Genomic DNA, 12,736 nt, shown 5'->3' with positions numbered 1-12,736 from the left:
ATGGAACAAAATCCAGCGCTTATTTACAGTATTCTAAGTTAGGACTGAAAATCATTTTAGGTTTTGAAACTAATGTCCATTATAAGCCACCGAGAAGCGCTTCCCGTAAACTAGGCAGTTATGAAATAAACCTACTTAAAGAGAGACGAATCTTTTATTTGCCGTCCGTACTCGCTTATACAACGAGTCCAACTGCAAACTGCATATTCCTTGATCTAAATCGCATAATGTGCCGGATGATCAAGGTCTATTTTATTTTTTCTGCTGATTGCTCTGAAGAAACTGAATAGATCCAAATAGTCTGGTGCATTATGCAGCGGCATTGTTTAGGTCTGTGCAGCTTCCAGCTGAACTCGATTATTAAGCGAGTAACAGTGGGTTCTGAACGAGATTGTGCATAGCTGCCTTTTCAACGGTGTCACACTTCAAAATTGTATACTAATCAATAAATTATTAAGAGACGCTATCCGTTTGGTCAATTTAATTGTTTTTTTTCGAAGATGTAACAGTTTAAAGGCGGTATTTTACACATGTATATATGTATAATAATATTTCGGGAGATAGTCTGTATCCTTTCGTGAACTCGAATCTTAATTTTGGAATATTGTTGAAGGCATTTTCATGAAAATAATACATTTTATTATGAAAATCACAGCATGTTAATTAGATTTTGAGAAAATAAATGTGTTATCTTCTTGAACAGTTGTGTTATGGCATGCATGAATTGCCACACTGTACGGTCCAATTATTTTTCTTAATACATATGAAAGTTCAATAGGACTCGAGAAAAATCGGAATTAAATCGTTTTGAAAAGCCTACTTATTAAAAAAGACAAATTCAGAAATGATGTTGCTTTGTTTTTGCTTTGATTTTCAGGACAATTTTCGTAGGGATTAACAAACAAGGATACATTTTTGTATCTTCATTTATAAATCTGAAATGAGAGCTCCTTACAACAACAACATAGAAAGAAAGAAAGAAAGAAAGAAGGAAACTGGAACTAAATCCCAATCATTGTTCAACAATATTAAAGTTTTAATCGTGTCAAACAAGAGTCTACCTGAGTCATTTGTATTTATAAAGTTACGTTCGCATTACCTGTATAATTTCTTCACCTTTTCTACATAAAGATGTTTACATTGCCTGTCTACTTTCTCCTCATTTACCGTATAAAGTCACGATTACCCTACTTTTATGCTTTCCTGACAATTACCGCATAAAGCTATTTTTCTCTTACCTGACTTGTTTCTTCACATTTACCACACACACACACACACACACACACACACACACACATTTTAAAACATCTGCGTGAGATTTTATATTCCATGACATTTTTTATTATTGCTTTTTTCTTTGTTGCCCCATCTAGTTTTGGTTTCGATTTTTTTTTTAAATTCCATTGTTTAAAGATCCTCAAAAATGCATCAAGTGCCTTGGAGTTATCCTCGGCCCATTAAATTTCTTGAAGGTCGATCAGTTCTATTGTTTTACAGCACTTGTGATAATGGCAGTGTCGTGATGTCTAATATCAGCGACTGGGCGTTATGAGCGCGCGCTCTCTTCACAGCAGCCCTCTTCTGTGGTCACTTGGCCTCGTTCTGAGTGTTTGTGCGGTTAGTTTGGGTGTATTTGTTTGTAATAAATGGTTTCTAAACGAGATAGTCAGAGCAAGTTATCATACAAACAACGTCAATTTCACCAAAGTGTTGTTATGTCGGTCCTTAGACCACTACACGTCATGTTAACCAGCCAAGAATAATCGTTATCGATGACAGTCATTTACCTTGCTGTCGATGGTATTTTCAATACCAAGTGAGAACATAAAGAAGAAACAAGGCGAGTCAAAACATTCAGATTAAAATTTGCGTTTTGTTGCAATCATTAATATCCATCGGGTTTTCGTTTTCCAACGATTAGAGATGTTGCGATTAAATCATAATAATAATATAAATCACTGGCAAACCAGTGTATTGTTCTTTTTTAAAAAAATATGCTACACGCTAGCTTTAATATCACTATTAGCAGTCAAAACGTGAATTGAAACACACTGTGACACCCCCACCCAGCACATCTATCTCACTAATAAAATGCGCGGAAAAGAAAACATTAGCTTGTTTTATTTTTTTATTTGTTAGTTTCAAACGAGGCGACAGTAAACTATGTTGATCAAGGAAATAACGACTCTTTTTTCTTCTTCTTATTCTTGGCCCAGCGACAAATAAACTCTCAAAACCGCCCGGATTTTTACATCACGCGGAGCCCCTTTGAACTTTTTCAATGATGTATTTGCACGCGTTTCGCTCGTGTGTTTACAACTTTGTCCGTGCGTAAACAAACATCCTGTCTCCTTCATTCGAGAGAGAGCGCGGCATTTTTTTTCCAATAAACTAGTTGTGCTGGCAGCCTTAGGTCTATATTTGCATTCTGCATAATGCCTATTAACTCTTTTCATAAGAAAAACAAAGTCTTCTGCCGAATATTTACTTTCAATAGCTTTCGATTTCAAAAAAAATAACAAACCCTTTTATGAAAGTATTCTAAGTGTAACTCATGGTCCAGCTTTGACAAATACCCGAACGAGTCTCCAAGTATTGACACAGTTCGTACAATAGAATCCGTCAGTGTTTAACAGAGCTGTTTTTCTTTACTGACTTCAATTACTCTAATTCAATTCATTAAAGTTCTATATAGTCTCCAAGCAGTAAATTTTAGTTTCTTATTTTAGGCTCAGTTCCCAAGCTGCCTGAACTATGTAATATTTATTCATGAAAGCGAACATACACAGAGTATGACAAAATTTTCATTCCTTTTGGTTTTTGCCGACCGCTCCGGAGGCTTAAGTGGTTACAGATTCCGCCTCAGATGCGGAAGGTAACCGGTTCGAACCCTGGTTGAGTCATACAAAATACTTATAAAAAAAGAGTATTGGCAGCTGCCTTGCTAGGCGTTCAGCATTAAGAGGTTAGTGTTAGGACTGGTTGGCCTGCTGTCAGGATAATGTGACTGGGTGGGGCATCATGCTACATGTCTGCAGCCTGCTGCCCCAGTGCTAGACTTCGTTATAAACTGCCAGACTGAAGACATGGTAGCAATATGTCTGAAAAAGTGTTAAGGCTACGTTAAAAAATCCAAATCACACACACACACACACACACACACACACACACACACACACACACTGTAATTAATGTGTTTTGAAGAAAACAAAATTTTGTACCATATTCCAACGGGAGATTCCAACTAGTCATGTAATGCCTATGGACGTTCCTTCAAGAAAAATACGCGCGCGCGTGTGTGTGTGTGTGTGTGTGTGTGTGTGTGTGTGTTGGACTTTTAACGTTGTTTTTTTTTTTTAAATTCAGTCATATCGCTATGATATCTGCAGTGTCGAAGTTTATAAAGATGTCTAGCACTTGGGCATCATGCCGCCAAAAACGTATCACAATGTTCCACCCAGTCACATTATCCTGACACCAGGCCGACCAGTCCTAACTTTTAATGCTGAGCGCCAAGCGAGGCAGCTGCTAGTACCATTTTTAAAAATAAGTCTTTGGTATTACTCGGCCGGGTTCGAAACCCACCTCCCGCATCCGAGGCGGATGCTCTAACCACTAGGCCACTAGATGTGTACGTAAATATGTATGTATGTATGTATGTATGTATGTATGTATGTATGTATGTATGTATGTATGTATGTACGAACGATGTCTAGCACTTGGGCATCATGCCGCCAAAAACGTATCACAATGTTCCACCCAGTCACATTATCCTGACACCAGGCCGACCAGTCCTAACTTTTAATGCTGAGCGCCAAGCGAGGCAGCTGCTAGTACCATTTTTAAAAATAAGTCTTTGGTATTACTCGGCCGGGTTCGAAACCCACCTCCCGCATCCGAGGCGGATGCTCTAACCACTAGGCCACTAGTGCGATAGGACAATACTCGTAACTTACAAACTCTTTCGGAAACGAACCAGGACAGCTCTCTTTTTAATAACATGAACTAGATTGCCCTTTAAATTTATGTTATTCGACCTAAAATAGAGGGAGAATCTTGTAAGAAATTTAGATTTTGAAACGGATATTTACAAACTAAAATTTTCACCATTACTTCGTCCACCCACCCGTCCACCAACTACCACCAACATGATGATGATGATGTTACTACTACAACTACTACTATTACTAGAAATACTACTACTACTACTGTCTATTACTACCACTGCTACTATTACTACTACTCCGTACTAGGTCGCCGAATGCGTTCCGTTATGAGGAACCTTTGTAGAATACCGCTACATTTTAGCTATTTAATCTGAGAGTATGGGAAATTTACGACCAATTATCACTTCACGAGACACTAATGTAGCTTTTTAAACAAAATAAAAGTGTCACTATATTGACTCAGAAAAGTGGCAAGTTATAAATTAAAACACCGGAAAAAGGCATCCCCTCAATTATGATAATTCTAAAGTAAAATCCCATCTTTTTAATCGTAATTTACTAATTCATTTATGGAATATGCTAAATTTCTTTGCTTCTGGTTCATCTATTGAGATGTGTACGTAAATATGTATGTATGTATGTATGTATGTATGTATGTATGTACGAACGATTGCATGCATGTATGTCTCCTGTTTCCTTTTCTCACTCTTCAGTTGTAACATTTTGATTTTGCTTCCATATCTTATACACATACCTGTTGACTTTGTGGGTGGGTGGGATGTATTATTATTCGAGGAAGACTTTGTTCTGGCTGAAAAGGAGGGACTCTTTATTTTTATTTTTATTCCCTGTACCACACAATGGTAAGTAGATATATCGTTACAGCTAAAGACAGAAGTGAACAGATGGTTCCCAAAAATGAGACAAAAATAAACACAGAAACAAATCTATGCAGGTGTCAAATGCACTTTATATCGGTGTATAAAGGTAACCAGGATTTTCTGTCAAATAAAAACAATTTTATTTGAAATCAAACTTTTCTGCAGCTTCTTTACAAACGTAGGAAAATGCTTTTGTGCCACGAATTTCTCTACCAAAACCACAGTTAGAACAATAAGAAAACAGTATACACACAATAGTTTGTTATTCGTTTTGCCGTGGATACGATTAGACGTCGAGAGTTTGCTGTCTAATATTCAAAACTCTATCGTGCGTTTTTATTTTGGACATCCGTGTTTTTTAAAACTATTTTTAAGCTGGATATAATTATCAGAACGGGAACCACAAAAGATGATCAGATAGGAGAAGAGTACCGTTATAGTCGATGAGAAAGTTGCCATCTGATTTGTCCAGACGTCTTTAGCCTCACGCGAGTTTAGAGACTGGCCCAACAAGTTGTTCAAGGAGGGATGACAGGATTTTAACAAGTTTCTTAAGATAATAATAATCATTTCTGTCAATGTCAAATAGGATTATTTATTTGCATAGTAAATAATTCTTACTTGCCTCGTGCCACTCACGCGACATGACAATAGACTGGATTTGATTGGTTGATTTTACTCAAGTGTCCACGTGCCGAAGTTCGGTGTATAAATAATAATCGCGCGTGAACAGGTATGGAACTTTGGAGACGACAGACGACAATAGCTCTATTACAAATTAATAGGTCATTGAGCTACACCGGACATCTATCAAAAACCGATTTCCTAAATTAGTCTGTTTTATCTGACCAAATAACTGAATAAACATGGAAAGTTTTTTGTACACGTTAGATGAAGATTTATTCGATTTGTATGACACGTTGGAATACAGTGATGATTTAGGATCGTCTTGCTCTAATGAATCTGATCAAGAAAATCAACAATATCTTAGCTTGAACAAAAAATCCCCAAAAGGACCGGTCAAAAAGGTGCAGCAACGGAGAGCGGCAAACATAAGGGAACGACGAAGGATGAAATCCATTAACGACGCTTTTGATAATTTGCGGTCATGCATTCCGGCAACAGTGAACGCGGACAGAAGGTTGTCAAAAGTAGATACACTGCGGCTGGCAATTAGATACATCAGTTATTTATCGGGTATAGTACAGACATGTGACAGATACAATGGTGACAATCAGTTTAACAGGCACAACAGACCACAGGAAAAAGTTATTCTCAGATGCCATTTTTCAGGTAAGAATATTTACTTTAAAATACCTACGTTTTCCTTCCTTCAGTAATTTCATCCGTTGCTCAGCTGTAAAAGAGCATTGCAATAAAAACTACTCCAATGTCAAGAGGACAAAAAACAACTCAGAAGAAGAATACTCTTGAAATATAGAGTAAACACATGTTAAAACACTGGAATTCATTACTTTAAAAGATAAAGTGAATCAGTCCATATCATTGTTACACTTGAGGTTACCAGTCCTTCGATATATTTTTATGCAAAAGGTCTGTGACGTGTCATGCGCTTGTAATATTCCAATCGCTATTGTATATGATCTTTCTTGAAAACTTCACATTTATAACTGAAAATTGTACTTTCCAACAAACTAGAAATGAATAAATTATGTTTTTCTTAATATGAAATCAAACATTTTAATATTGTTTACTTACTATATAAATGTCGATATGATCTTTAAAAGGGTACATAACTTTCCTGTATCTATGCCTCTTAGGTATATGTACAAAATGATCATCTTCGGCAAGTATCAATGCGTTCAAACACATTACAGTTGAGAATTTTGACCAAGAATGTTGATAATGTCGTTTATTTAGTAGATCCTGGAAGCATAAACATTATCTAATGTTGTTTCTTCTGCGAATAAACGAATAATGAAAATTTATTTGATTGTTAAGTATAGGGGCATAATAATTTAATGGCAATATTTGTACATTGAGATTAGTTTTTTTTCACTAGCGACCACTGTCTTGTTTTCTTGTAAATAGACATATAAAAAATTGTTTATATTTTGGCTCCGAAATCTTGTTTCGAATATGTTTTAGCTTCATACAAAGTTTTATAAATGATGCAGTTCACCTGTGAGTTTGGTAAAATTTCAGTGGAAACCATAATGTTCAGTATTGATATAGTGAACTGTTATCGCCAGAGCAGGCAGAACCAAACTCATTAGCGTACTACGTCATATAATATTACTCGCTAGCGTGCTACGTCATATAAAATCAAATTATTTTATGTTGAAACTTATCCAGTGTGAATTTTAGTGATTACTGAAAATTTAGTCAAACGGTTGAGAAAATATTTAAGCTTGCAAAATAGTTGTAGTCCGATAAGTTACAGACATTATACTTAAAAGTTCGCCAAGCAGCCAGTGAGCATTTTAAGTTTTGCGATGTTCACACCTTTGTCGGTGATACCAAGTTCTCGGCACATGTCATGGTTTAAATGCCACACGGTGATGTGTTCATTGGACTAATGACAACTGTTAGACCGAAACGGATTATGACAAAACACTCAGTAGTCTATGGTCAATATCTGGTACATCATTTCCCATCCTAATACCGTATCAAGTTAGGACATACAACATACGGCATTTAAAAAAATAAATATCAACTTAAATATTCGGTGATCTAGATATTGTACCGAATATGTTGCATAGAAAATGCCAGTATCTTATAAAAGATTATTGACGGAAAGTGCGTGAATAATTAAATACATTTTTTTAAAAACAGTGTCGGAAAAAAGCAATTCTGGTTGGAAAAGGCACGTCATTTCCAATATTTGCACACCATTTGACAGGTACTTGAATGTCAGATACCAGTGTTTCTGTCTAAACTTATTTTCGGTGCTTTAAGATCCAAAACTCCAAATTGTTATGATTAAAATGGCTGCTGGATCTTTTAAGAATAGTTGCTTGTTTTAAAGTATAGCACTCACAAACCATGATCAGATATTACCCGCTTCTGCTCTTTATGTGGAAGTGACGAATCACTCTCAAACGTAAAGATGGTATTATAGCAATTTTGCGAAAAGTTATAAAATGAACATAGATAAAAAAAAAGTTGAAACGACTAAAGCTGCACGTATGGTCAGTATGACATGAAGAGAGAGAGAGAGAGAGAGAGAGAGAGAGAGAGAGAGAGAGAATGATGCTTATGATGACAATTTTGGGAGAGAATTACGAAAATACTTTACATTTAAACGCAGAAGCATAACGAGGACGTATTTCACAACTTGCACATACTACGATGGATAGTTATAATGTTTTAAATATTAGTACGCTGAACAACAAAGTTAATTATTAGTGAACACTACGTTAGTGCATACCCTTTAAGTACACCCCCATACCTCTACACGCATTCTCGGTCTGAATATCCAATTATTAAATATCATTTGTATTCACTTTTTGGTATGGTGTTCTTGCACTGGAAAGCTGCACTTACAGCCTCATAACGGCTTCAAATTGTCTACCGCTCATTTAATTTTTTATTACGGGATTCGAACAAAAGTCACTTGGAGTTAAATAACAGTAGTCCGATAAATCAACACCCCAAATCTGTGTTGATACTAATGGACGATATATGGTGCAGATGTCGCCTGTTTATTAAAATGAGCAATTTCGCTGCATACAAATCTTTCCAGAACAAAAATTTAGACACATACGCGTAATTGGTAACAGCCATATCTAGTGCAAAATTCAAAATGGTCACTGGACAGGGTTGTGCTATTCCACGTGGATTTACACGTCACCAAACATAAGATTTGCTCCGGAAATATAATGAACATGTCAACAAAAGAACCCTTCGGCCGACGGTAACTCCATAGCCGCGAGAAGTACAGGTAAGTGTACAAAATGTACACTGATGGGTGCAGACAAAAAATTGGCTGCAGACATTTGCAGGTTTTAATGAATATGTGATATCAGCCTCGAAAATGACAATCAATATCATCACGGGTAAAGGGGTGAGGGGTTGATTTATTGGCAAAAATAAGAGTTATATGGAGGGTGTAGTGCTGCGCGCCTTCAGAAAGTCTGTTACGACGGAGGATTTATGTACTGGCGCATTATAATTGAGTAGACAGACACTTAGGGTACCTTGCTCGAAATGTTGGTTCGGTAGTGTTCCACAGCTTTTTTGAAACACTTTGGATGCAAGAAAATGTCAAGTGACGCAAGCTGAGTCAGGCACAGAAGTACAAATGTCCTGGCCTTTTACAAGGAAAATGGTGCATATACAATTATATAAACAGTCCGAGTATGTCGAGAGATTTGTGGTCTCTGCTTGTTGCTTGTGATTCACACAAAAAAAATTCTCTTGAGTTGTGTTAAAAAAAAGGAAAACATGTTTCATCACCTGTGACAATCTCATTCAAATTTCTCTGGTCATTCTTGTAATATTTGACGAGTATTTTTTGGAGATTTCAACCCGAGCCTGTTTTTAATCAGCCATTAACAAATGCGGGACTCCATCTTGCACAAACCTTTATGAACTTCAGATTTTTCAGTATATTAAAACAGTTGACGAATTATTGCCCGCGATAATAGAAATATCTTCCTCTTTGAATCTAACCTCTTCATCACTTCTTTCCTTCATAACAGCCACGTCCCTCCCGCTAGTCGCAAACAATGGTCGTTTCAAAACGCGGATCATCTTCCGTGTATTTATGTATTTTTAAAGAATGAAAACACCTCAAAAATATAGGATATGACAGAGAATGATATCGGTAAGCTTTAATCAAGTCGGCCTTGATATCAGTACCATTAAAGCGTCCGGATTTTAAACTTTGCTCTTTGCTCAGAGGCAGAATTATTATCCTTCTCTGACATTTTTACGTCACTATCATTTACCTATATCTGCAGGTATCAGGTGCACATTTGCAGATGTACATCGTTTTAAAAGAAGTTATTTTGACAATCAATCAGCATTGAACTTGTCCACCACAAGTTAAAACAAACAAAAAAGTTATAAAATATTCACTACAGTTTAAATATCCTCGCTTAAACCACTTAAACAAAAGTGTTGCATCACGTGTCTCATTTTAGTCAAAACTGTGTTGCATCTGTCTTCTCCGCCCACACCAACATCCTTCACTCATTTTGCGTCGATCATTGCCTAAATGATATGTTTAAACATATTTTCATTGTTTAAGTAGATTTATGTTGATTTGATTGTTTGCAATGCGCTTGGGGAAAACAATATAACGGGTAGTAGGCTCTACTCGGAAACTTCTTCATAATACTTCATGGTTTGACACAGCTCAATGGTTCATTCCAATTTTTGGGCTGATCGGTTCGTTCTCAAATGACGTCACATATAGCAGCAAACAGAGTCTTAATAAATGGAGATGATGTAGTCGGTAATTGTGAACAACCTAACTTTTGATTCATTTAATGCTAAATTTCGAGTATACTGCTGGATTAATGCTTTTCCGAGAAACTAGTTTTTTTTCTTCATTTGAACATTTACTCCATAATTTACCTTTCAATACATAGTACAATATAAAAAGTTCAATCATGTCTTAATTGGTCTAACCTAATACAAGTTTTGCCTATATTTTTTTTCCAGATTCAGAATTAGACGAGAATGACAATATTCCACTCTTAGGCCACTCGTTGTCGTGGACCGACGAGAAAATTCCCATCAAATCTGCTGACAACAAACTGACAGCTAAACTCTGGTACCCAGAGAGGCCGACAGAAGCAGATTTGCTCAATTTGGTGTCGTATTCGTCGGACGTGTCCGGAAATTGTCCCTGAAAGATTTCGTGCACACGATGTGTACTTGATGATGTCATCACTGGTACAGGAATCAAGGTCAAGGACAGTTCCGGATCGGTGAGAGGGTCTCGCTTAACGGTGTGAATGACAAGCGAAGCTTAGGAATATAGTACATTCTCTGACATAAAAAGTGACCGGGGAATCAGAGATGAAGATGAAAAAATGAAAAAATCGAACAATTTACAGTATTATTGCTCAGTATATGTAACGACCGGAACAGTGAATATTCGGAACAATCTTCTTTTTCTGCTCTTATATTGTATACTATGACATTGAAGTGACTGTGAAAAGATTGACATTACCCGATGATAAGATGTTAGAGAGGGTGTTCGTAAAATATTCGTTTAAAGCTTCAGACAAGGAATCAAGATGAGACAGAGAATTCCCATTCCTTCTATAGTTGTGTGTTCAAGCCACTACGCTTCTTTGTATGAAATCATATATCTAATTTTGTTAACGTTGGGTTTGTGTAGAATTTACATCAGAGTCCGTGCCTTAATACAGAACAATCGGTTAACTTGCTTCACACCTCTTCATGGAAAACAACTGTTTCTCACACTTACAGCTTTCCTTAGCTACAACCACTACCACCATTCTCTATAAGTAATATTCATTATAAACAGAGAAGAGATAACATTTAAGATATCTTGGAACGTAGATTCACTTTCAATTCCTCCGAAGAAGTGGAACATTATCAACCTTTCGATAAAAGTTAATATGTGCAATCTTGGGGCTAAAGTATGTGAAAGTTAGGCATTTCGGATTGTCATTACTATGGGAACCAATATGGAGGCAGTACAGCTCCAAGATGGTCTTCTATGGAGCCGAAGCCTGGGTTGACGTCAATTATAATACGAGTTCTCCGATCTGCATATTGAAAAATGGCACCAAACCACAAGGGCGGTCCTAGAATAGTTGCCAGCAGCTGGCGCCTTAGGCGAACCACGCAATCGGCGCCCCCCCCCCCTCGAATTTCTCCCAAAAAGTTGGTGTCCCATTTATCTTGGCTCCCTAGGACACCGCCTAGTTTGCCTATATGGACGGGCCGCCCCTGCCTAACAATTGTATCTAAAAGAGCAAGCAAATATGTGTTACTTAAACAATGTTGTGATGGAAACATAAATATAATATATATACAATCCTTTTTTTTCCTTGTCGTTAAATAGAACAGCAAAAAGGAAACCAGCGCTAAACAAATAAGACACCACTGCAAAGTGGCAAGAACTGGAGCCATCACTGTTGAGCCTGGGTGTGGTCCTTTTTATAATCATATTTTAAGGAAACGAAGTAAGGAAGTTTTGTATGCTTGTTAAAAGAAAATTATTAATATTTGTAATATATATATATATATATATATATATATATATATATATATATATATATATATATATATATATATATATATATATATATATATATATATAAAGAATACAAATCATATGGCGAATAACAATCCTTTCAATTGCATTAGATCCAGCAAGGGATCACGGGTTTCAGAGATTGATTAAGATAAATGCAATGAACTGACAACGAACAGGGCGAAACTAATATCTAGCTAACCTGGGCGTTTTCGACTCTTTAATGAATCTTTTTCAAAGGCAAATACAAAACATTGACAAGACAAACAAATAAATCACAGAATATATATATATATATATATATATATATATATATATATATATATATATATATATATATATATATATATATATATATATATATATATATATATATGTTAGTAATTATTAATTCGCCAGGCAATTTGTAAGTTATATGACTATATGAGTGTACATAAATGCAAATACCATGCATCTATTTTTATTTTAATAAACAAATTTCAGTGCTGCTGAATGCATTTTTTTAATTACCCCAGATTTAAGAAGTGTGATTCAAGGTACCTTTACGCATGGAGCTCGTTACTGTAGTACAAATATTTTATGCTCCCTGTTTGGTTTTTGCTGGTTAAAGTGGAACGAGACCATAACTTCTTATACTTTCGTAATATCGGCAGGCATATAGGGAGGCGAGTGGTTTGTTAGGTAAATGTATGTGTAGACGGGAGTTG

The 12,736-nt window shown here is 36.2% G+C and overlaps 1 protein-coding gene across 1 annotated transcript; it reads left to right on the top strand.

The window, feature by feature from the left end:
* Nucleotides 1-5,557: 5,557 nt before the first annotated feature.
* LOC149779462 (pancreas transcription factor 1 subunit alpha-like) lies at nt 5,558-12,287 on the top strand. Its single transcript, XM_089938626.1, has 2 exons — nt 5,558-6,121; nt 10,460-12,287. Exons 1-2 carry the CDS (start codon nt 5,695-5,697, stop codon nt 10,648-10,650), a joined length of 618 nt encoding a protein of 205 aa, XP_089794752.1. The 5' UTR covers nt 5,558-5,694; the 3' UTR covers nt 10,651-12,287.
* Nucleotides 12,288-12,736: the final 449 nt, after the last annotated feature.

Source organism: Sinohyriopsis cumingii, chromosome 17 (genome assembly GCF_028554795.1).
Source record: "Sinohyriopsis cumingii isolate HCF-2022 chromosome 17, ASM2855479v2, whole genome shotgun sequence".
NCBI classification, from domain to species: Eukaryota; Metazoa; Mollusca; class Bivalvia; order Unionida; family Unionidae; genus Sinohyriopsis; species Sinohyriopsis cumingii.
Note: the sequence above shows the minus strand (reverse complement) of the source record. Positions and strands in the feature narration are given on the sequence as shown.

Coding starts and splice junctions, on each gene's coding strand:
- LOC149779462 (XM_089938626.1), top strand. CDS start 5,695: ATGGAAAGTTTTTTGTACACGTTAGATGAAGATTTATTCGATTTGTAT. Junction 6,122..10,459: donor TCTCAGATGCCATTTTTCAG/GTAAGAATATTT, acceptor TTTTTTTTCCAG/ATTCAGAATTAGACGAGAAT.